The sequence below is a fragment of the Juglans regia genome, chromosome 13 (assembly GCF_001411555.2).
Source record: "Juglans regia cultivar Chandler chromosome 13, Walnut 2.0, whole genome shotgun sequence".
Taxonomy (NCBI): Eukaryota; Viridiplantae; Streptophyta; class Magnoliopsida; order Fagales; family Juglandaceae; genus Juglans; species Juglans regia.
This window is the reverse complement of record NC_049913.1, coordinates 1382157-1407253: the sequence shown is the minus strand read 5'-3', so window position 1 is coordinate 1407253 and position 25097 is coordinate 1382157. Positions and strand designations below refer to the sequence as shown.

Sequence of the window (25097 nt, the reverse complement as noted above, 5' to 3'; positions counted from 1 at the left end):
ATGCCCAATTACAATGCAGATGTGAATATGGCACGCTTTTGGCTTCATATCAATTTACCTCTACTCTAGGTTCTATCCTCACCATTGAGTTTTCATTTTTAATTTACCGTTTAAAAATTGTGTCTGAATCGTATGAGATTTCATCTTTTAATACATAAATAAAACTTCAACTACATAAAAAATTTTGTTTTAAGTCATGTACGTACAACAACCCTATATGCAATCAATGAATTTGTGATGTTACTACAGAGTAAGTACTGCGAGGAAGGGGGGGAAGCCTTCTCATTATAAATGAAGGCTAATTTCCATACAAATCTCTAGTACAAGACGAAGAGACTATTCATTGATGAAATATTAGTGGGAACAATTCATCTATGGAAACATCAAGCATCCATTATAGGAGTGTAGATTAGGCCGAACATGGGCCTTAAATCATAGTACTACTCCTCGAGTAGGACTAGGTGGGAGGGAACAGTATCTCTTATTCCTTAACTAGCTCACGGGCCCCAGCCTAACCCACGTGCAACTACAGTATGCTTATTATGCTTCCGGGTCAAGGGTTATTAATGCTTCAACCAAACGACGTATACTACATATTTTTTTTATTAATTATTATTTATTATTTTACATATATAAAAAAAATATTAAATTTAAAAATAAATAATGACTGATATATAGTAAAACTTTTACAATGTGAGAGCTGATTCCCAGCGATGCGACTGTTAATTCTACAAAAATAACCATCCAGTTAACTTAATACTCATTAGAAAAAATATAAAAGGAGAAATACGCTAGTCCACAGAGAATCAAGGTCATGGTCGTACGTGTTGCTAGCCCCTTTCTCATTTGCACCACCCAAAACCATTATCTTCCTCATTGCTCACTGGTCTTTGTGCACCGTCCAAAACAAAAATCTCCACGAACTTCGGCTCTCGCACAGTCACTACTCCCACAAGCTTCAGAAAAAACCCTTACATTTCATGTTTCTCTTTCACGCCCATATCATCTCCACCACTCCACCTTGTCCCAGCTCCTTTAACCACTGCTCTCAATTCTCAAACGTCTATCCCTCTCACATGCACCCAGCCAATCTCTCTCTCTCTCTCTCTCTCTCTCTCTCTCTGTGTGTGGATCAAGACTTCTATATATTTTCTTTAACTTGGAAGCCAAACCTACTTTAATTAAAACATCATGAATTGCTCAGTAGATTGGCTCGAGCCAATAGTTTGCGTCCAATCCTTGTCTGAAAGTGAAGTACCAGTGATTCCAGACAGATACATCAAGCCGCCACTTTAAAGGCCAGGTGTAGCTAAACAAACTACTTCTAGCGATGTTAATATCCCAATCATCGATATTCAAGGCTTGGACGGAGATGATGATCTTCATGCCACCATACTTGGCCAAATATCTGAGGCTTGTCGAAAGTGGGGGTTCTTCCAAATCCTCAACCATGGAGTTAATCCCCAACTATTGGACCATGCCCAAAAGGTTTGGCGCGAGTTCTTTCACTTGTCAATGGAGATAAAGCATGTTTATGCTAACTCACCGAAAATTTATGAAGCGTACGGTAGCCGACTTGGGGTGGAAATTAAAGGGTGTCATTCTTGATTGGAGTGACTACAACTATCTGCACAACCTCCCATTATCGTTAAAGGATTGCAACAAATGGCCTGCCCTCCCGGAATGGTCTCTGGTATCTGGGGTGCGATTCAGGGATGCGATTCATGGGTGGGGAGTTGGTATGTAACGACAACTCGATGAAAGGGGGTGTGAAAGACGAAGGGGGGTGCAAGGGGTATTGTTTTGAAATTGGTTTTCTTATGTTTGCTGGTTTAGGATAAATATGGTAGAAGTCATACGTGTAACTGTGTAAGTGGTAGGCTGTTATTTGTTCAAAACCAGTCGGACCAGTCATAAGGAATTCCTTACAATATATCTCCAGCCACAGAATATAAACAATAATATATTCTCTAATCACATAAGTAGAATAATATATGACTATAAAGATAAAAAGAATGTCCAAATCGAGAGAGAGAGAGAGAGAAATGGGAGGGGGGGAGGGAATATTATGATTTATGACTCTCTTTTATTCAATTTTATATGTAGTGATGTCCTAGCGGAGTTTTAGAGCCGTCAATCGGCATAACCCTCATGTCTCGAAGAGGAAAAAGGGTTTTGATGCTCACTAGCTTTTGCTGTATATGAACTTTATACATGAACCATCCAATCCCCATATGTACAGAACTTATTCTGGAATTAATAAACTAGGCATGAGCTCTATATGCACCGCTCATAAGAACTTAATATATAAAGGCCTTAAAACCTTTCAATTTTTCTCATTCAGATCTTACATTGCATCACACGTGTACATTCACTTCACTGCCTTATAAACACCCGCTCAAATATCTCACAGTCAAAGAGTTGGGATTGATGGCGAAAACAAAGATGTTTATGCTTAGGTAATTTTACTGTGGCATATGAAATCATTATTCATTTTAATAGCTTAAGCTAATAGAAATGGATATATTTTACTATTTAATTTATATGTTAACATTTTTCTTCATTTGTATGTTAGAGGTACTCCCTCTTAATAAGTGGATCTGTATGAAATATTTAATTAAATTGGATAGAGTGTAGATTTAGAGTTCGAATTCAGAACATTTGTTCATTCCCAATATATATATTAATCTATTATTAGAATAAATGGTGATTTCATAGCTACTGGGTCTTGTTTTCATTAATCCTAGTGTTATCCAATCACATTCAATCACTCTGATAGGTGAGAATTTTTCTCATTTTGTTGCATGTGTATGCGAGGAAAAAAAACCTTGATAGATGTTGATGATTTGAGGCCATGGTGTTTGGTGCAGGGAAGCTAAACGGATAAACCGGAGCTCGAGCAAGCTTGTAGCTGGACCAGGTCGTCCAGAAAAACTTGGAAATGCGGTCAGTGATGTGAAGATGGATGATTCACCGTACTGGGTTCCACATCCACGTACAGGCATATACTTTCCGAAAGGCCATGAATCGGTGATGGAGGATGTTCCAGAGGGTGCGGCTTCTCTCAATCAGTTTCAAACCTATTGGATGAGGAACGTCGATGGCGTTGAAAAGCCAGATCCTAACACTCCACACGATCATGATCACTTTCTCACAAATAATTTCTAATTATATCAATATATATATATGATGTGCTTAATTTGTCCCTGTAACTACAGTTTATAATTAAGTACGTAGAAAATTTACAGGAAAGGGTTTCTGAATAATGGTGATCGACTAATGTACTGAGAAATAATGTACTTCTCCTCCTCTCCTACTGATCACCAGAGATCTGAGGAATTTAATCCATGATATTGGATATTCGAATTTATGGTTTTAATCAGTAATTTTTCTGCACGTATATATCGAGTTTAGCAGTTGTCAAGGTTTTCTCGAACTTCTTATTACTTACAAGCAATAAGCGTGAGGAATGTCATGTGAATTAATGACCAAAATCTGGAAACATATATTAAATAATATTGTTCAACTAATATTGATCATAACTTTAATTAATGGTCGAAATCAGCCTTGAAAACTTTGAAGTTTTGTCAATATTTAATCTATCTAGGGTCACCCAATGCGTGAGATTTGGGTTTCCAACCTTTGATTACTCTACGCTTGTTTTTTTATCAGGTTCCTGCGACCAAAGTGTGCAAGTAAAAACAAAAGACACGGTCCAAATGGAGCACGAGTTATATATTAATGTTTGGTCATAATATATATTTGTAACTGCTCTAAATGTGTGTGTGTGTGTCTCTTTCTCTCTCTCTCTCTCTCTCTCTCTCTATATATATATATATGGGAAGGGATAAAATCTATCAGACCTAAAGTGATTTTATTAGGCCCAGCTCAAGGTGGGAGGTCTCATCGGGAAGGAAGAAAGAAAGAGGGGAGGAGGGGGTAAAAGGCTGAGGAAGGGCAGGCTGTCAGGAGAAAAACGGGAGACATGACATAAAGGAGAGGAGATAAGACATAAAGGAACAAGTGGCAGAAGATAAAAGGGAGGGAAGGAAACCAGACTACTTCAGGGTTTTTTTGCCAGACTTCTCTCGAGAGGCTTCAAAGAGACTACTTCTTGGACTTCCATTTTGGCTTCTTCAACCTCATTACAGGAGTTCCATCGGCGATATCTCCACCAAAATATAGATTTTTGATATCCATTCTATAGTGACGATGATAGACTGTAAAATAAATACATTATAGTAGATTCTCCCCCTAAAACAATCCGTAGACGTATGCATTATGTCGAATCACGTAAATTTGAGTGTCTCACTCTCTTTACTTTTCCTGTGTTTGTTTCATGTTCACTTGCATGGATGTACTCACGAATACCATACAACCGCACTGGACCACTGCTACGGGCTCTACATCACACCGATCGAGGCCTAGATCTCCATAGCAGACTGCCGTGAGCCCCTGCTCCTACTGGCGGTCATCGTTAGGACGCCAACGTCTTCTACTGGCTCGAGCGTGGTCCTCAACTACCAAGGCAGACTCGCGGCAGCTCACAGCCCCGTGTCCAATACACCAAAATCTAAAGGCTAGCTCACAGCTAATTGCCATGAGCCCCCAGCTCCCACCAGCAGTCACCACTTGGACCACCAGCGTACTCTGTCGGCTGAAAGTTGGACCCCAGCTACCTCAGCAAATAATCGGTGGACCATAGTCCTGCGTCCAATTTATGGCGACCCACAGTTAACTGCCATGAGCCCCATGTCCCCACCAGCGATTACTTTCAGGACCGTCGGTGATCTCTGTCACGGGCAAGGTACTCCTCTGCCATAGAAAGCGTCGATGAAGAGTCTTTCCGTTGGTCATGCCCCTACGGCCAGGTTGGCAGCCCTCAAACATCTCAACTACTGAAATTGACTCACTCCCTCGGCGAGGAGTCCCCTCCTCGACCGCTAGTCTCCACGGCCCCCCATTGGGTTCCTCGGCCAGCTCCGTCATGGCCTCCAGCGAAGGACTTCCCTCCCTCGACTCGGCCCTAACCCACGGGAGAACCTATCCCTCGGCCAACTCATCCCAGCTATGCACATCTCGGCCAGTGCCTTCCTGCCATGCATCTCGGTCGACGCCATGCACCTCGCCCACTAGAGTTTCTCTCTCACCCATGCATCTCGCCCACTGCATCCTGCCATGCACGGGTAGGAAACCATGTGCTCCTCGACCAAACAACATGGTCCCCATGTAACGTCCTCGACAACTCTCATTAAGCACTTGTTTGGCCTAAGCACACTAGGACGTAAACCCATGTGACCAGATCTCCTCGACCACGACCACACTGCCACTAAGATGGACAACTTTCCCACCTAGAGGCTCCTTGGCCATGTATTTCCCGCCCAAAAGCTGCACGACCTGACGGTTAAGCTCCTCGGGCAATAACGTTGCCCACCTTAATTGCTCGAACATGAAACCCCTCACCATAGCTGCTCAAACAACATAGTTCCTCCAACGCAAACAGCTTCTCCTCGCCACAGGATTTCCTCTTCACCAAGCAAACCGCCACCATCTCGACCATGTGTAAGCGGGTAGCCAACAACGTGCTTGGCCAACCCAGCACGGCCTCACCACTACTTGGACCCATGCACCACGATTTCTGCCACCTCCTCCCAACCATAGTGCTACACATGGGCCCAATGAATCTCCCTTATTTATTAAAAAAAAAAAACAGGAGGAGGATAAAGGATAAAGAAAAAAAAAGGCAAGAAAGAGAAGAAACAACAATCAGGAGAGGGCAATTTCGATCAAGAAGAATTGGCTATAAAGGCCAAAACACCCCAGTTTGTATTCCTAAAAACTTGTGTGCATTTTATTTTTACTAACATAATTTATTCCTGTAGTACGAAATACCGGATACGCTGCCACACTGAAACATTGTTCGGACGTCTCGATATGTCTCCATCAGAATAAATTACTTGGCACTCACATGGACACAAACAAGCGCCTCTCTTACTTACCTACCCTATGAGGGCCAACAGGCGGGTCAAGTCGCCCCGCCTCGGCAGCCCGACCTCTCTCATGGCAAGGTGTGAGTCCAGCTTCAATCTGCCACAACACTTGCATTCCCCGTGGCATCAACAAGCAGGTGCAAGTTCATTCTCAAATTGCTCGTCTTACCTTCTTGTGAGACACAAAAGGGCTGACTTAGCCTTCAGGCAGCTCGATCTCTCTCACGGCGGAGTGCAAGTCCAGTCTATTGGCTGCCAGACGACTTACCCCAACTTTCGTTATGACGAAGTGTGGGACCAGCTCTAGCCTGCCCCGACACTTACTTTCCTGAGACGTCAATAAGAGGGTGTGGATCCAGTCTCAAACTATCCGTCTTACCTCCTCGCGAGGCTCAAAGAGGCGAGTTTAGTCTCCAAGTAGCTCGACCTCTCTCACGGTGGAGTGTGGGTCCAGCCAATCGGCTGCTGATGACTTACCCAAACCTCCGTCGTGGCAAAGTGCGGGTCCAGCTTCTTAGCTACCCATCTTGCCTCCCCTGTGGGGCTCAAATAAGCAAGTTTAGTCTCCAGATGCTTGGCCTCTCCCACTGCGGAGTGCAGGTCTAGCCCTTGGCTGCCCGACAACTTACCTTCCCTGTAAGAGTCAACAGGCATGTGCAACCCTCATGGCAGCTCGACCTCCATCACAACAAAGTGCGGGACTAGCTCCAGCCTGCACCGACACTTACCTTCCCTGTGGCATCAACAGGCGAGTGCGAGTCCAGTCCCAAACTACCCAACTTACTTCCTTGTGAGGACCAAATAGGTGAGTTTAGCCTCAGGCAACTCAACCTCTCTCAAGGACGAGTGTTGGTTCAGCCTCTCGATGGCTCGACGACTTACCCTGACCTTCGTCATGATGAGGTGCAGGACCAGCTCCAGCCTGCCACCGCATTTACCTTCCATGTGGTGTCAACAAGCGGGTGTGAGTTTAGTCTCAAACTGCTCGCCATACCTCCCCGTGAGACATAAAGGGCGAGCTTAGCCTCCAGGCAGCTCAATCTCTCTCACAGAGGAGTGCGGGTCTAGCCTATTGGCTACCCAACCAACCTCTATCAAGGTGAAATGCAGGTCCATCTTCCAAGCTGCCTGACAACTTACCTCCTCGTGAGGATCAAAGAGGCAAGTCTGCCCTAGGCCCCTAAGGCTGCTTGACCTCTCTCACGGAGGAGTGCGGGTCCAGTCATCCAACTGCCTAACAATTTCTCCTAGGCCACCATCTCTTGCAACGGAACACCATACAGATAACGTCTTAAACCCTCACCAGTCACCCCACTCCAACTCCACCAAACGAGACACTAAATGAGTAACGTCTCAAGCCTTTGCCACACTCCATCTCGTGATTAGAGATTTTTTATTCTAATCAGCTTGAATTTTGTAGCACTGTCAAGCATCTCCTATTTACTCATTTAGTGTCCATCCCATGAGACTAAAAAAGGCAGGTTTGGTCTCCAAGATGTCCGACCTCCTTCACGGCGGAGTGCGGGCTCAGTCTGTTGACTACTCGAAGTTATTCCAGGGACCGCATCTCCTCTAGCAAAAGCCTAGCCTCAAACCTTCACCTTACTTTAGGACGATGCTTCATGTTTGCAAATTTCACACTCGTGATTAAGGGTTGTTTACACTAACTAGTTCGACTTTTGCAGCATTGTCAAGCATCTCTTATTTACCTCCCTATGAGACTCAAAGAGGCGGGTTTGGTCTTCAGGCTATCCAACCTCTCGGTGGGCAGGTTTAGTCTTTCGAATGCTCGACGTTAATCCAGGGACTGCATATTCTCTAGCAAACATTGAGCCTCAAACCTTCGCCACACTTCAAGACGACGATTCAGGTTTGCAAATTTCATGCTCGTGATTGAGGGTTATTTACACTAACTGGTTTGACTTTTACAGCACTATCAAGCATATCTTATTTACCTCCCTGTTTTACAGCACTATCAAGCATATCTTATTTACCTCCCTGTGAGACTCAAAGAGGTGAGTTTGGTCTCTAGGCTGTTCGAAATCTCTCTTGGTAGAGTTTGGGTTTAGTCATTCTACCGCCTGACATTACTCTTGAGGCGGCATCTCCTTCAGCAAACGTCAAGTGTTTAGACTTGTGCCACAATCGCCTCACTCGGGTTATCTTCGAGAACGAGTCAACAGGCAGGAAAGGTTAGGGATTGCCTGACCCCCCAAGTGCCCCATCAACGGGCAAGACTCTTGATTGCCTGACCTTCATGCTCTAAGATGAGCTTCGTGCTCATACCTAACGCGGTCGAGCTTATCTCCCACTTTATCTCGCGAAGATGAGCTCCACGCTCACACCTAACGCAGTCGAGCCTATCTCCCGTTTATGTGGTTAAGACGAGTTTGACACTCACACCTAATGCGGTCGAGCCTATCTCCCGCTTAGCCTCTGGCTCATCTAGCCAAGACGAGCTCCGCGCTCGCACCTAATGCGGTCGAGCTAGTCTCTCGCTCATCTCTCAAATATGAGCTCCTCACTCACATCTAACACGGTCGAGCCTATCTCCCGCTTAGCCTCCTGCTTATCTCACAAAGATGAGCTCTGACTCGCATTTAACGCAGTTGAGCCCATCTCTCGCTTAGCCTCGTGTTCGAAAATCTTCATCACTTAACGCAAGCAAAACAAATAATTAGGGATCCGCTCTTAGAATTTACTTCTCTACGGACTTTGGCGGATTATTTTAATTGCATATTTTATCTTTAAAGATTCTCAAGGTTTTCTTTTTTGGAACAAATTATCCTTAAGAATCGCATGCAACTGGAAAGGATAAAATCTACCAAGCCCAAAGTGGTTTTCTAGGCCTAGCACAAGGTGCGAGATCTCATCAAGAAGGAAGGAAGAACGAGAGAGGGAATGAAGGGACAAAAGATTGAGAAATGACAGGATTTCAAGAGAAAAATGAGAGACGTGATATAAAAGAGATGGGATGAGACATAAAGGAACAAGAGATAGAAGATAACAAGGAGGGAACTAGAAGACTTCAAGGATTTTTTACCAGACTTCTCTTGAGGGGCTTCGAGGAGACGACTTCTTGGACTTCCACTTTAGCTTGTTCAACCTCACGACAGTATTTTTAACGGCAATATCTCCACTAGAAGATGGATTTTTTATATCCATTGCACAGTGAAGACGAGAGGTTATGAGAGACTGTAAAATTAATATATTATAATGCATTCTTTCCTTCAAACGATCCGTAAATATATGTATTATGTCGAATTATATAAATTTATGTCAATCTCTTTTTACTTTATTTGTGTTTATTTCTTGTTTACTATCATAGATATGACACAAACATTATGCAGCCACATCAGATCTCTATCAGGAGCTCCACACCACACAAATTGAGACTCCTATCGTTATAACGAATCAAGAATCACCAATTCTTCCCTTTCGAAATATTTTGTCGTTTGGCGTTAACATATATATTCACACAATTAATTTAAGATTGGCAGTGGCAGCTGAGTGAGCATGGGGAAGGTCAGAGCATAATAAGTGGTAAACCCATAATAAGGACAACACGACGTATCCTGCCCCCAAACCCATGCAAACCTTTATAAATAATGCACTTTCACTTTTTAAAGTGCACGCTGCCTGTTGCCAATGGCACTACCTACAGGGTAGATATCCAGGCAGCCATTTCAACAGAGCTATCACTTCCATCCCAACTATGAGTAAACTTGCTATTATTCTGCTACAATTTATAATATCTTTATTAATTATCTTTGACATACAACATATTTTAACTATATGATTTTAAATAATCTACTAATGAAAATAGTTTTTATAGTCTAAAAGTATACAATGTATTTATTTAAAAAAAAATTTGATAAATTTATAATTTACATAGAAAAAACTTATTTATTAATAATAGGTTTCACTTTTTTTAATGAGAATGTACAGACCTGCATAATCTTTCTAGCATTAAATTTGACTTGTGTCCGATTAAAACTTTACTTGATACATTCTGCTTGAAAATTGAAAAATGAGTGGATAAAATTACTTTTAAGTGAAAAATAAATTAGCCTTTCCATTAATATTTCAATTTTGTCCATTTACTTTTGAACCGGGTTTATCCATTGAGATTAACAAGATACAAGCCAAATGCTCTAGCATTATTCATACACGAATTAAATCACCTAATATTTATATATAAAAACATAAAAAATATTACCTATTCTTATAATTTAATATGTATAGGATCCATTTAGATAATAAAATAAGATGATATTATTTAAAATGATTTATAAATAATAATAAAACTATTAATTAAAATTAGATGAGACATTCGTATTTATCCGGTATTGTCTATTGAGCTGGCAAAGATTTCAAATTTTAAAATTTAAATAAAAAAGATTGATAAAATAGAATAGATATTTAATACGCATTGTTTGTAAATAAAAACTGCTGAATAATATTAAATAATAAGTTAAGAATAATATTAAATAATTAATTAAAAATAATATGTGCTATTTTAGTAAACCGTTATAATGACGACTTCCAAATCCCAATACAGTACAAACTACACAATCCAACGCCTCCCATTTCAATATTTTATCCGACAATTTTTTTTTTTTCTTTTTTCTCAACCTCCATCAAAATTCGTTTTCTTGACGCATCTTCAAACTTCCCTCACAGACTCGCAGTGCGTTTCTTCGAAGCTCTCAGACTTCAACTTCGCTCTCAAATTCTCCTCTAAGTTATTTCTCCCGCGTTTCTCCCAATCTTTCAGTGACTGTCCTATCTTCCTCCATTACTATTTATTCTATAAAGAGCTTAAACTTGCCTTTTGCTTCTTGATAAATCGGGTTGTAAAGGTGAAAGAGTCGGGTTAGTGCATGACGAGCGCATCGGAGCTATTCTACTCCCGGAGGTCTCGCCTGGGCCGGAGCGACCAGGATCTAGGGTTCGATCGAATTTGTCCCTACAACCGCCGCCATCATATCGATCTTCACAGCCATCAGCCCGATCACCATCATCGCCGAGATTTGGACGGCTGCAATCCTCCCCGGCGATCCTCGCATGTGTCGCATCACGTGGTAGATATCTACTACTTTTTTTTATTTATTATAAATCTCTCCTTGATTCGTCAGGAAATAGAGGATCCCAAGAGAAAGAAAAAATAATAATCGAGTGGTTTGGATTCAGATATGAGTTGAGATGGTTTATGAATAATAGAATAAAAGTTGAATTATTTATTATATTTTATGTAAAAATTTGATAAAATTGTTTTAGAACTTGAAAAAATTGAATTGTTTATTATATTTCGTGTGAAAATTTAGAAAAATTATAATAATGAAATGAGTTGAGATGAGATGAAGTGAGTTTTGAATGCAAATGAGGCCAGTTCTCCCTCTTTATCTTTTCTTTCCTTTTTTGAACTTGATTTTGAAATCGAATGTCAATTTAATAAATTAGGCTCGGGCTTGGTGGTCCGGTGGAGATTGTTGGTTTGAACAGCTGAAATTTCTCTCGATTTTGGTAGAATCTGATATATGCACACACACACATGTATATATAAATAATATGCAAACCTATACATGTGTTTGTGTATATGTATATGAGACCTTGCCTCTTATTGTTTTGGTTTTTAAGAATGTTGATTTAACCCATATAATTGAATCAGGCTTAGTGAAGTGGAGGATGCAACTCCATTTTCTTTCTTTATTCCAAATCTTGTAAAGTTAGCGGTGAAATCTCGGCTATAAAAATTAATTTGAAAGTGTGTAGTCATATGGTGGTGTCTGGAGATTCACAGTTAAATATCCCCTAATTTTTTGTGTTTTGTACCCTTGCTGCTAAGGAGCGTGCATCAGTTCGATCTGACAGAAGTACGAGTCAGTTTGTTGCAAGCAACAATTCTAACACAGAAAATTTAAGCAGCAGAAGTAGGCCGAGGTTAACTGAGAATGACAGGCTTCCTGGGGCTGTGCTGCTTGCAAGGGCAAGGCTTCTGCAGAGGTTGAGAGGGGAGCCTCTTTCTGGAAACAGGTCTGTGCTTACTGCTATGTGTGTGTTTGTAATTTTCTGTGGCTTTGGAGATCCAATGGAATTTCATTTCATAGAAAGGAACATTAAGGGGTGCAACTATTGGATGTGTGCAAGAGAGACCCCCAAAAATAAAGCTAGCATGTAAAACTCATATGATCAAAGAATTCCAACAAATTTATTCCAATTTTCCCCATTGATGTTGCAATTGATTTGTAGAACCAATTTATGACATACATTTAATTTAGCCATGGTATTTATATACCCATTTGTCATTGCATATCTGCACAGTACAGTGATTGGAAGCCATCAATGCTACTGACTGTGAAAACATGGACGTTCTGGGTTCGAGTAGCAGTAGCAGCAGTAGCATTCATGAAGGTTCGGACGGCATGCTCGGTACAGAGTAGCATTGATTGGCAGTAGCATTGATGCCTAGTTTTATGCTGGCTATCAATCTAGTACAATCCTTATTTCTCTGGGTTTGGGACACTAAGCACATGCATAGGTGGAGCTGTAAATTATTGCGAATATTTCTTTAAAATTATTATCGTATGCATTTAAAATGTTGGATTCTATGCTTATGTTCATTAAGCACGCAAAGTTATACAATAATAAAGCTTTAATACTCAAAATGGCGAAAACTCCATTCAATTTTTCTATGAGCTCATCGAACTGATCTCGATTGATGTCTCTTTCAATCATTCATTGTATTTTGTAGTTTGATTTAATTTAATTTTTATTTCCTTTCTGTCCATGATTTTTCTAAGTCTCTTGAGCCCCCAAAGTCTTTATTGAATTGTTTTAATATGGAAAAATGTCATTTGCTGCTGCTTCTGCCACTTTTCATATGCTGCAGCCTGCAGATGTTACTATGTTCTAAGCTACTTATTCATCAACAAAATGTTCTAAGCTCCGTCTTTTGGTATATTTGAATGGAAATATCTTAATCTGACATTAACCATGCTGAATTAATGTAGTTTCCTGATTTTTTTGGCTTTATATTTAGGGAAAGCAGCAGACCTCCGTCTTACATTAACCGTACTGAAATAATGTTTGAAGATGATATAAGAGGGCTGGTTGATGTTGGTGACATGGGGAATCGAACGTCAACAGGTCAGTCAGTTGGAAGCTCAACCATTACTGACTTGAGCTCCCGAATTGAGAGGCTGCAATTATTGCAAGAACCAAAGAAGAAGCCGCCTGGTCTCACTCAGGAGGCTCTTGACTGTTTGCGCATGGAGGTTTATAGCAGCACAGTTGAAGGGGTGGTGTCAAGAGGTTCACAGGATTGTAGTATATGTCTGGAGACTTTCTTAGAGGGAGACGATCTTATACACTTGCCCTGTGGGCATAAATTCCACTCTGCATGCTTGGATCCTTGGGTTCGAACCTGTGGGGACTGTCCGTATTGCCGTCGAGATATAGTCATAACTAGTCATAGAGAGATAAAAAGGACGTAAACTTTACACGTACGTTTTTATAGCCTGAATTTCTTATACCGTTGAAAGTTTTGGGTCTCTACTATTTTATATAGTTGCCTTAAAAAATTGTAGATAGGTAATCCTTGTATCTATTGTTTTGTTGCACACCTGGAAAGTCTTGAACGCATGTTTTAGATCCCTACTCTTAAGTGAGAAATTTGTTTCATTCCCTTGAACATGAATTTTAAATCCATGTTTTATGTTTCCTCTTAAGCTTTATAGAAGATTTTACAGAGTTAATTCTCTGTAGATACAGGAATGTTACACTGAAACTTTTGATTATTTTTTCCCTCCATCTGAAAATATGTTAAATTATTATTTTTTCTTAAAAATATTATTTGCTGTGAGAATCAATCTTTTTTCCTTTTTTATTTTTAATTGTCGACACTGAATCGTAGTTTTTCTGAAGTAGATGATATAACCTCATCCATGACGGGTCCAGTTAACCAAGACATCAATCCAAGGGGTCAACAATTGTTTTAAATTTGTGTAGCTTTCAATGGGCCTCACGGGTTTTTGTGCAATGTTTCAAGATTGTCTGCTGCCGAAGTGGTCATTCATTGGATGGAATAGTCCTCTAATATTTTTCGTCATTTCCCCCCTATTTTGTTAGTTATTGGTCCTCATTTTTGCCTTTTTTTTTTATCCCCCTTACATCATTTTATATTCATGTTTAATAATAAACATGCCACACCGCCACAGTAATCAGTATTCAACTTTTAATTGGGTATTTATCCGAAAGTGAGTGCGCTCGAGCTGCATGAACCTCTTTTCCTTGTCTATTTTTTCTTTCTCAATTTTGGTAAGTAATTCTACATATAAATCTATTTATTTCATATTGGGGTAAGTGATTATGAATGTGATGGATGAATAAAGACAACATGAGGTGCACCGCACACCATATTAAGTTGGCAAAAATGGGATTTGATAGAACAGACTGCCAGTAAGTTATATTCACTTCCTATGGGCTATGGCCAATAAATAAATAAATAACCTGAAAATCTTGTTGCCATGTCCTCATCTACAAAAAATAAAAATAAATAAATAAATAAGAGGTTGAAAAAGAAGTTTAGAAAAAGAGTCAAAAGACAGCCGCAAAACCGGTCCTATACGTTTTCCATGCAAGAGAGAAAAAAATAACGCGTACAGTATAAAAGCGCCAAGCGTTTATTCAAACAGTCAGCTTCCTTCATTCCTCGTGTATTGACGCCGTAATTCGCCCACCACTTTCCTTTGTCCCTATCTCTCACTCTCTGCCTCTTAGATTTTCCCTTCCATTATCACAGACCCGACTAAACCAGAGCACACGCAGGAGCTTGCTCTTTTGGGGGCAAAAACAGATTCATACAGGGAACGAGGAAGATGCTGCGGTCGTGTTACAGCCCACTGGAGCGCTGCTTTTTTGGGCGTCTAGGCTGTGGCTGTGGTGGAGGCAGGGGCGATGGACTTCTCTGGCACACGGACCTCAAGCCTCATGCGTCTGGGGATTACTCCATCGCGGTGGTCCAGGCCAATTCCAGCCTCGAAGACCAGAGCCAGGTCTTCAGCTCGCCCTCCGCCACTTACGTCGGAGTCTACGATGGCCATGGTGGGCCAGAGGCTTCCAGATTCGTCAACAAGCGCTTATTTCCTTATTTGCACAGTATATTATCCTCGCCAAAGCCTCATATCTTTGTTTGCATTTTCTAGAAAAGGAGAAACCTATCTCTGCGACTCTGTGGAACGCTTTGTTTGTGAAGGTTTCGTTTGTTCTGTACGGGAGGGAAATGAAAGGACTTGAATTATCTTTTTTTCTCTCTTTTTTTTGTCCTCCGATGATATGGTTGTTCAGGACCATGCTTGTCTGAATGAGTTGCAGATAGTTTTTTAATGGTTGAGTTGGGTTTTTTTCGTTTGATTCATTGAACTATGGGAAGTCTCTGTTTAGTGAACATGGGCTCTGTTTGGTTGTTGTAAAATTTTTTTAAGTGTTAATGAATTTTTATTTTGTTTTTTAATTGTAGAATTCGCTACTGAACAAGGTGGATTATCCGTGGATGTGATAAAGAAGGCATTTCATGTCACCGAGGAGGAGTTTTTGCATTTAGTAAAGCGAGCATTGCCAACACGGCCACAAATTGCTTCAGTCGGGTCATGCTGTCTTGTTGGTGCTATTTCAAATGATGAATTGTACGTCGCAAATCTTGGTGACTCGAGAGCAGTTCTTGGCCGAAGAGTTCTGGAGAGTGCAAAAAACTTGGTTGTGGCGGAACGGTTGTCAGATGATCATAATGTTGCGGTTGAGAAGGTGAGGAAGGAGCTGAAAGCACTTCACCCCGATGATTCGCAGATTGTGGTGTTTTGCCGTGGAGTTTGGAGGATTAAGGGAATAATTCAGGTATGGTGGTTACCTGTGAGGCTGTGATACCTTCGTTCTGTGGCAGTATTTTACTTATATTTAAAATGTAATTAGGAAGAGTTTTTAACTTAAGCGATATAATTGTTATAGATCGAGTCAAATTTGAATTTGCTCGAGTTCAGAAGATAGAGAATATGATTTCAGTATTGTCTTCTAGTTTTCTTCAAATACTCATTCATTCATGCACAGAGAGAGAGAGAGAGAGAGAGAGAGAGAGAGAGAGATGTTGGCAAATGCAGATTACGCTGAAAAAACTTAATTTTGTTTAACTTTCTTCTATAAGTGGAAGTAGATGCTGCGGATGTTCATTTGCCGCACGTCTGTATTCTTACAGGATAGATTTTTTGTATCATAAGCTGTACTAAGAGGGCCTATATCTTTCATCCTCTTTGAGAAATCCTATGCTCTGCTTCCAATCCAGCATCTCATGAAGTTAAAAGCAGTTTGACTTCCATGCATGAGATGTACATGAAGAGCTCTTGTAACATAGACCTAAGGTCTAAGGGAGTCTATCTCGATTTCTTCCTATTCAACTTTGTCCGACACGTGCAACTTAATATTTTCTCTTTTTTTTTCATAGGGCTTGAGTGAATTATGTACTACTCTGGTTTTTTTTTTTAATGCCCAAATATCAGTTAGCTTATCCATAACCTTGAATAATGTGATTGTGGAAGGAAATTGTCAGTAATTTTTTTTTCTTTCTTATCTTCAGGTGTCAAGATCTATTGGCGATGTCTACCTGAAAAGGCCTGAGTTTAACAGAGACCCAATATTCCAGCAATTTGGAAACCCCGTTCCTTTGAAGCGACCAGTAATGACAGCAGAACCCTCTATCCTTTTTAGAAAGCTTAAGCCACAGGACTTATTCCTGATATTTGCATCAGATGGCCTCTGGGAACAGTTAAGTGATGAAGCAGCAGTAGACATTGTGTTAAAAAATCCAAGAGCTGTGAGTGCCCATCATTCACTTCTTTTTTAATATATAGTTCTTTTTTCCAACTGTTATCGACAGCACTTTTCTTGGTTCAGAAAATCCTATTGCTATGTGCTTCGCAGAATCCTGCCATACTTATTATGTGTTTTGATGGAATCGCTTTGAAATTTTCTGGTGAAAATTGTTCAATTAGAATTTTTATGGCATATGTGCATAATGATAATTTCACGTGAGGTGTTGGGTTTTGACTACTTGTGACACACTCCATTCATTGGTTTAATACATGCAGGGAATTGCAAAGACATTGGTCAGAGCTGCCATTCAAGAGGCTGCAAAGAAGAAAGAGATGAGATATGGTGACATAAAGAAAATTGAAAAGGGAGTAAGGCGTCATTTCCATGATGATATTACTGTGATCGTCATTTATCTTGACCACCAAAAAGGTTCCTCGAATGGAAGATTTAAGCACAATACGTTTTCCTGCACCAATGCACCAGTTGACATCTTCTCCCTGAATGCAGATGTGGCTGAAGATGATCTTCTTCACCCAGTTTTCTAGAGAAACAAAACCTTTTGAAGATTTACTGACTCCTGGTTTTTCCGAGGACTATATCATGTGTTCTTTTATTTGTTTGTTCTTTTTTTTTTGGTGGAAAGAAGGTTTGAATATAGAAAGGTACAGTCCTATATACTGATAATCGAGTTTGATGGATGCTAATGGGATCAAGCTGCCATAGGTTATGCAACTGAAGTTCTAGCTGCATTAGTCGCTCGGTTGTTGATTTTGCCTCGTTTGAGTTGATGATAGTAAATCCAAGAGGAAAGAAGAGTATCACGAGAACACCAGTTTTTGTAACTTTTTTTTCAAACATATTTTTACAAATAACAAAGCTTCTGCTCTGTTGAGTGCTTATCAGACAAATGGTAACGTGCAGCTAATAAACAACGGCCTAAGGCCGCGGCAACATTGTTTGATCGAACCAGTTTGTGTGTTTTGGATACGTTCAGGATGGTATAATTATTAACAATATAATATAAATAATTAAATTTATTTTTTTTATCGATTTAAATATTTGGAATAAGTGATTATTTTTATATAGTATAATTTTATATTAGAGCATAAGTTTTGAGTTCAAATCACGTTACACTTTATTTTATTTAATTAAATATTTTACATTAAGCCTACTGTCTCGGAGTGACTTACCTCGTTTGTTTTTAGAAATGTGATGAGATGAGATGAGATGAGATGAGATTAAAGTTAAAAAGTTGAATAAAATATTGTTAGAATATATTTTTTAATATTATTTTTATTTTAAAATTTGAAAAAGTTGAATTATTTATTTTATTTTATATTAGAAGTTGGAACAGTTATAATGATTAGATGAGATGAGATATTTTTCTAAAATAAACTATGTCTTAATAGTTTGGATAGTGAAAATAATTTAATTATTCTGTGAATAATAAAAAAATAATAAATAAATAATAGTAAACAGCGGCGAAACTTCGCTAGACGAACAGTGAGGTATTCTGTGAAGCACGCGAAGGAAAGTTGTAAGAATAGAGTGCAAATAATAACTTTGAGACAAAAGAAAGTCCGGAAGGTACTTGGCTCAAATTTAAAACGAGGGCCGACCGAGAATATCTCCTTCAAACCGGTTTGTATAATCAGATTCGAGCGGTCAAAGTCGCCCCTCCCCAAAAATAAATCCCTAGATTTTCCTTCCACACTTTTTTTTTTTCATTTTTACTGAGATCTCCGTTTGGCAAAATAAGCAAAGTTGGATCAACCAACTTCTTAGAATATTCTTTTTTATGCTTCAGTTCTTTTCCTGCTGATTTCAAATTCTGAGAGATCAAACGGACCCGTGCTGGTTTAGGCATTAACACAAGCACCTAGATTACTGCCACATGCCTGCATTTTGTTGTTGTTACCCTTACTAGTTTCTGTTACAGGCTCTTAAACTGATCGTAGGGCACTTCCCTTGCTTTGAAAAAACCAAAAAAGCAAAAATTTCATTGGTTATTGTTAGCTTTAATTTGTTAGAAACCTGAGAATTTTCCTTGTGTAGGCTATCAAGTGATTTTATAGAATACTTTTACTTTCAATGACAAAGGTTGTAGTTATGTCTAGCTTTTGATAGCAAGAAAGCACTCCCAGAAGTGCTAAGCATTGAAATTTATGCTTTTGTAGAGGCAAATGAAACGACGATGAGTGCAAGTAGTTTGACAGCGGAGGCGGTGTGGAAGGACATCGAATCAACTCGTTCAGGTCGTTCTCTTTTCTACTTTGAAACCAATAATCATTAGTTTTTATACAATTTAATTACTTTATTATATTCATGCGCGCATTTGATAATTTAAGGAGCACGTTGAAATTGGACAGTGACAGATGATCAGCTCTCCATGTTAGTATATCTAAATCCATTTTAATCTATGTCGAGGGAGAAATAGTACCGGTATGCAATGGGATTAAATTATTGGGCTTTTCTTTTTACGTATACGTGCAGCTTGCATTTCTTGTTTGGTAAAAACTTTGAGCGAGCCACTAGGATCGTGGATCAAAGAGGTGTCAAGAGAATTTCTGGGGAACCTAGCGGCCGTTTCGTCTTTCAGGTGAAGTTTATTGCTTATTGCATCCATGTTTTGTTACCCCATGGATAATAGACTAGATACTCCGAGAAGCTGGCCTGGGGGAGGGGGTGCTGGGGGAGATTGGGTGAAGAAAGCTGTTATCGAATTATTTTAGAGGAAAACTAGAAAAACTAAAACTACTTATTTGATCTGGTTAGGTTGTGGGAGAATCACGAAGGAAGGAGGAATATTTCTGCTTTGCCGAAAACTACTGTGCCTGTTATTCATTCTTCTATGACATTGTGAATAGAGGAGAACAGCTTTGTGTGAGATCTCATTCTTGCTTATCCATTATGTTTTGCAGTCCAATCCTCTGACCAATGACAACTCTTTTCCTTTCTCTTCTTTATTTTCTACTAAATTTCTTGTATTGAATTCTTTTTGTTTCCCTCTCTTCTAGTGTAAGCATCAGTTAGCTGCAAGACTAGCTTTGTCGTTGGGAGCTTTTATTGAAGTTAAGGTGTCTGATGAGCAGCTAGCAGTACTGCTATCAAAACTCTGAAGTCTTTTGGTGAAAGCCACTTTTGCATCAGTGTGTTATGCAGCAGAAGCAAAGAACGAAGTTGATGTGTTTATCCAATAGAAGTCAGGTGGGGCTAAGGAGCTAGGACATTCATGAGTAGATCACAGCTGAACGTTTTCGTTAATTTGTTCCATTTTCATTTTGTGAGGAACTGCTGCTGAGCATGAAATTTAGTGTCCACAGGCACGGAAATGATAAAATGGTGTACCTTCTTGGAATTTGTGGAGGGTTTGATCAGAACACTGTTCAGATGTCATAGGCTTATAGTTTGTAGGGGTAAATATTGACGGTTGATGAAATTCTAAATTCTATACCTTGTTTCTTACAATTTCCAATTATACTCCATTTATCGAGCGCTTAGAGTATTGGTATTAGATTGGCTATTTTATTATTTAAAATTTGAAGAATATATAATTTTTTTATTTTTAGCTAACCATTCAAAACTTAAAGTCTATATTGGATTAGTCATCACACTTTCTATAATAATAAAATATTATTAGTTTATATTTTTATAATTAATTTTTATTTTTTAATTAATTTTATTTTCATAACCTCCTATAATCTCCAAACGTATAAGGCTACCTGTCAAACGTATAAGGCTATCTCATATATATTATTTTTTTCCTGCTTGTCAAGTCAAATGAGGAGGGCAATAAATAAATGTGCTGCCATAGAAAATTAGCATTGTGCTGATAGCAATGGGAACTTCAACTCCTACCTTACTAAGAATCTTAAAACACAGTGACTAGTACCATGGTGACCAACCTGTAACTAGGTACTTGCATAAAAAGATATTGATGTGTTGGTGATGATTTAGCAGGCAATAATTTTTTTTCTTTTTGAGTCGTTTTTAAATATATCTTTAATTGATAGATTAAGTAAGTCCTGGGATTTGTGGATGGTTGCTTGTTTAATTTATGGTCATAGTAGTGTATGATATTTTCTTATACTTTTCTGTTTGTATTACCTGTTTGATGGTCTTGCACAGTAGATTATGTTTAGGGATTGTCTATTAGTTGTTTTAACAGATGATTTTTTAAGTCCGTGGGACATTTCACTGATTTATTTCTTCATTGAACTTGAATACTTGGTTTTGTATGGTGTGCTAGTTATTGTGCTAAGGTACTCAATATCATATTGCTTTAGTTATTTAGCATTGCTATTCAAATGATATCTTCTTGTTGTAGTCAGTGAAGTTGTGCTTTGTGGATTTTTAGGACTAATTAATGCATCTTTTAATATTCTATATGAACTTGTCACTTGCGTTTAATATTCTATATGTCTGGTAATCTAGTGTAAGTAATCACAAGCAACCCATGTAGAACTACCATCTAATACCACACTCCAGGTAGACAACATGCCTCCTTCACAGTCCATCAGATAACACACAATCAAGCTAACACCACAGGTCATAACTGTGGCTTCAGAAATAAAATATGTGCCATCTTGATTTTCTTACCTGGCCTACTTATCAAGAAATAAATAATTCTTCCCTTTTCTTCTTTCCCCTTCTTGGGTGAAAGAATAACTACGGAGGATAAGGGAACATTATAGCTTCACCTTTGGGTTCATTGGTTTTTCCTCACACAATTTATGTGATACTCACAGCATATAATTTCTTATAACAACATCTCTGGAAGCTTCAACATGACCATAAGAGTTTTGTGATACTCACATCATATAACTTCTTATAGTCAACAGCTCTTCGTTGCTTAGGGCCACATATAATTTCTCCGTCTGTGGATTTATCAGAATCTAAACTGGTATTAGCAAAATGGTTTCCACACCCCATGCCTTCCTTTCCAGAAAAAAGTTCACCATCTAAAGACCAACTCAGGCTAGTAGAAATGCTAATGTCATCAGACACATTGTCATCAGTTTCTGCCCCACCCCATACCTGTATAGCACAGAGGCACCTTTACATAGGAACACGAAAACAAGCAACATAACTAGAAAAAATAAATAAAATTGAACCCTATCGTGTTCAAATCAAGACTAGAAATTGAAAAACTCTTGCTGAAAACAAAATCAAACCCAAACAACATCAAATCCAAACAATAAAATCAAGAGTAAAATCAAGAACAAAGTTTCGAGTTTTACCGAATTGCTTGTCATGCTGGAAAGAAGCTACTGCGGTGCCGTGCTGGAGACAAGATGGAAGCTTTTTTAGCTGCAGGAGAGAAAGAGGAAGAAGAAGAGAAAGAAAAACCTAGAAGAAGAGAAAGAAGGAAGAGGAAGGCAGAGACGCGAGAGAGGGAAGAAGAAGAGAAAGAAGAGAAAAAAAAAACCCTAGAAGAAGAGAAAGAATGAAGAGGAAGGCATAGACGCGAGAGAGAGAAGAAGAAGAGAAAAAAAGAAGAAGAAGAAATCGCGGGAGAGAAAGGGGGAAGAAGAAGGCAAAGACGCGAGAGACAGAGGGAAAAAGAAGAGAAAGTAGAGACGCGGGAGAGAAAGAGGGAAGAAGAAGGAAGAAAGAAATCACAGGAGATGGAGCTGAAAACAATAAACAATTCGTATGGACTTGAAACAATTGTTTTTATCTTTGGAAAGAAATATGAAATTACTGTAGATCAAATTTAATTTGAAATGGACTTGGCTAATTCAATATGGGTTAACTTTCTATCAAATTATTTAAATTTGAAGATGAAATACATTTTGAAGAAACGGATGCGGATGCTCTTAGAGATGCTGCCTCCAATCCTCCCGTCTTAGGTCCAAATCCTAACATAGTATCATTAAGATCTCGTTTGTTTTTATAGATGAGATAAGATAAAAGTTAAAAGTTGAATAAAATCTTATTAGAATATTTTTTTAATATTATTTTTATTTTGAGATTCAAAAAAGATGAATTATTTATTTTATTTTATGTAAAAATTTAAAAAAATTATAATAATTAGATGAGATGAAATAAACTGAGAAATTTTGTGAAAGTAAACGAGACGTGATGTAAAAACAAGAATTACATTTACAACAGAGTTGAAGATTACGAACAACCAAACAAAAAACGAAGTAAGAAGAAAACAATCAAGTGTTTTTACAAAGCTGGAGCTTTATTTATCTATCCTTCATTCATAATTGAATGAAGAAACAACATGTTAAAAATTCTAATTAACCAAGAACAAATCCGTAGTCCTAGTCGTTTAAGGAACAATTCTGTGAGCTCTCATCTTATCAATCCAATAATTGAATGAAGTTTTTGAGTTCCTGAACCCCACAAAACCATACTCTTTGCTCTTGTTCATGCTGTCCAAAAACGACTCAGCCCCAAGAACCTCATCCACAAACCACCAAGTCCCGACTTGTTCTAATTTTGTTGGCATCAAACCCTTTTCTCTCACTATCTCCTCCCATACGGGACCCTTATTCTTCATCATCTCCTGCAAGCTCAAATTGGAGTTCTCGTCAAATTTCCCACACTCCACTCCAAACCGTTCGGCCAAAACTTTCCAGAAGTGCTTCCACTTGAACAAATCTCCATTGCTACAATTAAACGACTCATTCTTCGCATTAGAATCCACGGCTGCCCATATCTGATGTTCAGCTACCATATCTGCATCAGAAGCATCCCAATACCCCTCCCACGCCGCAAGACTACCCGGAAACCTCAATTGCTCGCCCTCATGCTTGCATATCGCTGCATATACGCATAAACTCCCAACAATGTTCGTCAAACTACGTGGCGAAAACCCAAATATCACTCCTGGCCTATGCACTGACCAGGTCAAAAGCTCCTCCTTCGCCACCTGCTCAAACAAAACATCTTCCAGCGAATAGTAAAAATGGGGTACATTCAATCTTGGAAGATCCTCATGGAATGGAGGTTCATGGGGCTTAACTATTTCAAACAACTCTGGCGCGACGACATAGTGTTTCCGACCGGTTTGCAAGCAAATATGCTGCAAATTTGGCGCCTTTGGGATGATAGTATTGAGAACGTTGCGCAACATGTCAGCATTCACCTTACAGTTGTCGGCTTCGTCTTGCATGTTAGCCCAAGCCACGTAGAAAATGTGCGTGACGTCCGTGAGTTTGGATAGCTTCGTCTGGGCTTCTTGGGCGTCCAAGATGTCGCACTGGATGTACTCGATGGGGTAGTCGGCGGACCAAGCGGGGCGGGGGCGGCGGGCTACGCCGTAGACCTTCCATGGTCCACCAGGGGTGTCAGAGTGTGGCAGGATCTCGGCCAGGCTGTTGCCGATGATGCCAGTCACGCCGATGATCAGAGCCACACTCTGGTACCGCGGTGGTGAATCTCTGTTGTCAGATTTTTTCTGTAGAATTTGATAAATATAGTCACGGAGACTGAGATTAACGTCGGAGAAATAGCCGAAGAAAGGTTGGTAATTAAAATGGAAAGGAAGAATAAGAATGGGAATGGAATTACTTGCCTTTGCAGCGCCAATTGCACCAGACCACCACCAGCTCATTGTTGTGATTGCAGGAGGAGAAAGATCAAGTGTCTTGTCCGTGTTTTCGTGCTTGTTTTTTTATCTTGCGCGCAAGAGATAGTTGTTGAAATAAATGGAATTTAATGGGAAGGGCAGGGGAATGCATGGGGACTGGGTCATGACTTGTTCGTCAGTTCTCATCAGCTGCATCAGCAGTGATTGTACGATCCATTAATCATTAATGTATCTGTTCTTCATAGAATCATAGCCATGCAACCTTATCCGATATTATTCGCCAAATCCTTTTATTTTAAGGAAGTGCTACAAATACAGCTCAACATAAGTACGAAAGTCAACCATTAATTTGTCTTCGACTGATTGAAGCATTTTGCTCATGTGAATTTGTTGAATTATGTTGGTTACACGCATCTTTTCTTTTCTTTTTTCCCTTGAAGTCTCACAATCATATCTATGTCAGCATAAACATTGAAGAATTTCTGCAGATTGGTGAGATTATCGGATGAAATGATCTTATTTTAACGTCAAGCCTTTAATTCGTAATTCAGAATCTATCTAATCAATGGGAGTTGATTATATCCTTACGTCATATACAATCTTGGTCCAGCCATAACTAAAGTTTTTTGTTCTGGTTTGGTCAAATTTTCAACCATTACTTGGTAGAAAATGAATAATTGGTCAACGATCAAGATAAACAT

At 39.3% G+C, this 25097-nt stretch overlaps 5 protein-coding genes and 1 pseudogene across 9 annotated transcripts; 5 read left to right on the top strand and 1 right to left on the bottom strand.

Annotated features, from left to right (window-relative positions):
* Positions 1-699: 699 nt before the first annotated feature.
* Positions 700-1787, top strand: LOC108996209 (annotated as a pseudogene).
* Positions 1788-2332: 545 nt separating this feature from the next.
* On the top strand, positions 2333-3403 carry LOC108996182. Its single transcript, XM_018971950.2, has 2 exons — positions 2333-2459; positions 2871-3403. Exons 1-2 carry the CDS (start codon positions 2431-2433, stop codon positions 3166-3168), a joined length of 327 nt encoding a protein of 108 aa, XP_018827495.1. The 5' UTR covers positions 2333-2430; the 3' UTR covers positions 3169-3403.
* Positions 3404-10549: 7146 nt separating this feature from the next.
* LOC108996295 (probable E3 ubiquitin-protein ligase RHY1A) lies at positions 10550-13789 on the top strand. Of its 2 annotated transcripts, none has more exons than XM_018972108.2 (3): positions 10550-11074; positions 11839-12026; positions 13033-13789. In XM_018972108.2, the coding sequence occupies exons 1-3, from the start codon at positions 10874-10876 to the stop codon at positions 13484-13486; spliced, it is 843 nt and encodes a 280-aa protein (XP_018827653.1). In that variant the 5' UTR covers positions 10550-10873; the 3' UTR covers positions 13487-13789. The 2 variants fall into 2 exon arrangements, with proteins under 2 accessions (XP_018827653.1, XP_018827654.1); XM_018972109.2 differs by having other exon boundaries at positions 10600-11074; positions 11842-12026.
* An 860-nt stretch (positions 13790-14649) lies between these two features.
* LOC108996294 (probable protein phosphatase 2C 63) lies at positions 14650-17838 on the top strand. Its single transcript, XM_018972107.2, has 4 exons — positions 14650-15149; positions 15511-15884; positions 16618-16854; positions 17129-17838. The coding sequence occupies exons 1-4, from the start codon at positions 14870-14872 to the stop codon at positions 17396-17398; spliced, it is 1161 nt and encodes a 386-aa protein (XP_018827652.1). The 5' UTR covers positions 14650-14869; the 3' UTR covers positions 17399-17838.
* A 493-nt stretch (positions 17839-18331) lies between these two features.
* Positions 18332-20321, top strand: LOC108996089 (zinc finger SWIM domain-containing protein 7). Of its 4 annotated transcripts, none has more exons than XM_018971865.2 (6): positions 18332-18494; positions 19031-19108; positions 19229-19244; positions 19347-19452; positions 19629-19736; positions 19871-20321. In XM_018971865.2, exons 2-6 carry the CDS (start codon positions 19048-19050, stop codon positions 19970-19972), a joined length of 393 nt encoding a protein of 130 aa, XP_018827410.1. In that variant the 5' UTR covers positions 18332-18494; positions 19031-19047; the 3' UTR covers positions 19973-20321. The 4 variants fall into 4 exon arrangements, with proteins under 4 accessions (XP_018827410.1, XP_018827401.1, XP_018827405.1 ...); XM_018971856.2 differs by having other exon boundaries at positions 19223-19244; XM_018971860.2 differs by having other exon boundaries at positions 18340-18440; positions 19223-19244.
* A 2597-nt stretch (positions 20322-22918) lies between these two features.
* On the bottom strand, positions 22919-24664 carry LOC108996072 ((S)-8-oxocitronellyl enol synthase ISY1-like). The gene is made up of 2 exons (XM_018971832.2): positions 24382-24664; positions 22919-24264 (listed from the first exon to the last, which is right to left on the bottom strand). Exons 1-2 carry the CDS (start codon positions 24418-24420, stop codon positions 23134-23136), a joined length of 1170 nt encoding a protein of 389 aa, XP_018827377.1. The 5' UTR covers positions 24421-24664; the 3' UTR covers positions 22919-23133.
* Between the last annotated feature and the right edge of the window lie 433 nt (positions 24665-25097).

Excerpts from the sequence above, each read along its gene's own strand:
- LOC108996182 (XM_018971950.2), top strand. The coding sequence starts at position 2,431 with ATGGCGAAAACAAAGATGTTTATGCTTAG. Across the intron at positions 2,460-2,870 it reads ACAAAGATGTTTATGCTTAG|GGAAGCTAAACGGATAAACC; the intron begins GTAATTTTACTG and ends TGTTTGGTGCAG.
- LOC108996295 (XM_018972108.2), top strand. The coding sequence starts at position 10,874 with ATGACGAGCGCATCGGAGCTATTCTACTCCCGGAGGTCTCGCCTGGGC. Across the intron at positions 11,075-11,838 it reads CGCATGTGTCGCATCACGTG|GAGCGTGCATCAGTTCGATC; the intron begins GTAGATATCTAC and ends CTTGCTGCTAAG. Across the intron at positions 12,027-13,032 it reads GAGCCTCTTTCTGGAAACAG|GGAAAGCAGCAGACCTCCGT; the intron begins GTCTGTGCTTAC and ends CTTTATATTTAG.
- LOC108996294 (XM_018972107.2), top strand. The coding sequence starts at position 14,870 with ATGCTGCGGTCGTGTTACAGCCCACTGGAGCGCTGCTTTTTTGGGCGT. Across the intron at positions 15,885-16,617 it reads GGATTAAGGGAATAATTCAG|GTGTCAAGATCTATTGGCGA; the intron begins GTATGGTGGTTA and ends TCTTATCTTCAG. Across the intron at positions 16,855-17,128 it reads TGTTAAAAAATCCAAGAGCT|GGAATTGCAAAGACATTGGT; the intron begins GTGAGTGCCCAT and ends TAATACATGCAG.
- LOC108996089 (XM_018971856.2), top strand. The coding sequence starts at position 19,048 with ATGAGTGCAAGTAGTTTGACAGCGGAGGCGGTGTGGAAGGACATCGAA. Across the intron at positions 19,109-19,222 it reads CATCGAATCAACTCGTTCAG|TGACAGATGATCAGCTCTCC; the intron begins GTCGTTCTCTTT and ends GAAATTGGACAG. Across the intron at positions 19,245-19,346 it reads ACAGATGATCAGCTCTCCAT|CTTGCATTTCTTGTTTGGTA; the intron begins GTTAGTATATCT and ends GTATACGTGCAG.
- LOC108996072 (XM_018971832.2), bottom strand. The coding sequence starts at position 24,420 with ATGAGCTGGTGGTGGTCTGGTGCAATTGGCGCTGCAAAG. Across the intron at positions 24,265-24,381 it reads GTGCAATTGGCGCTGCAAAG|AAAAAATCTGACAACAGAGA; the intron begins GCAAGTAATTCC and ends CAAATTCTACAG.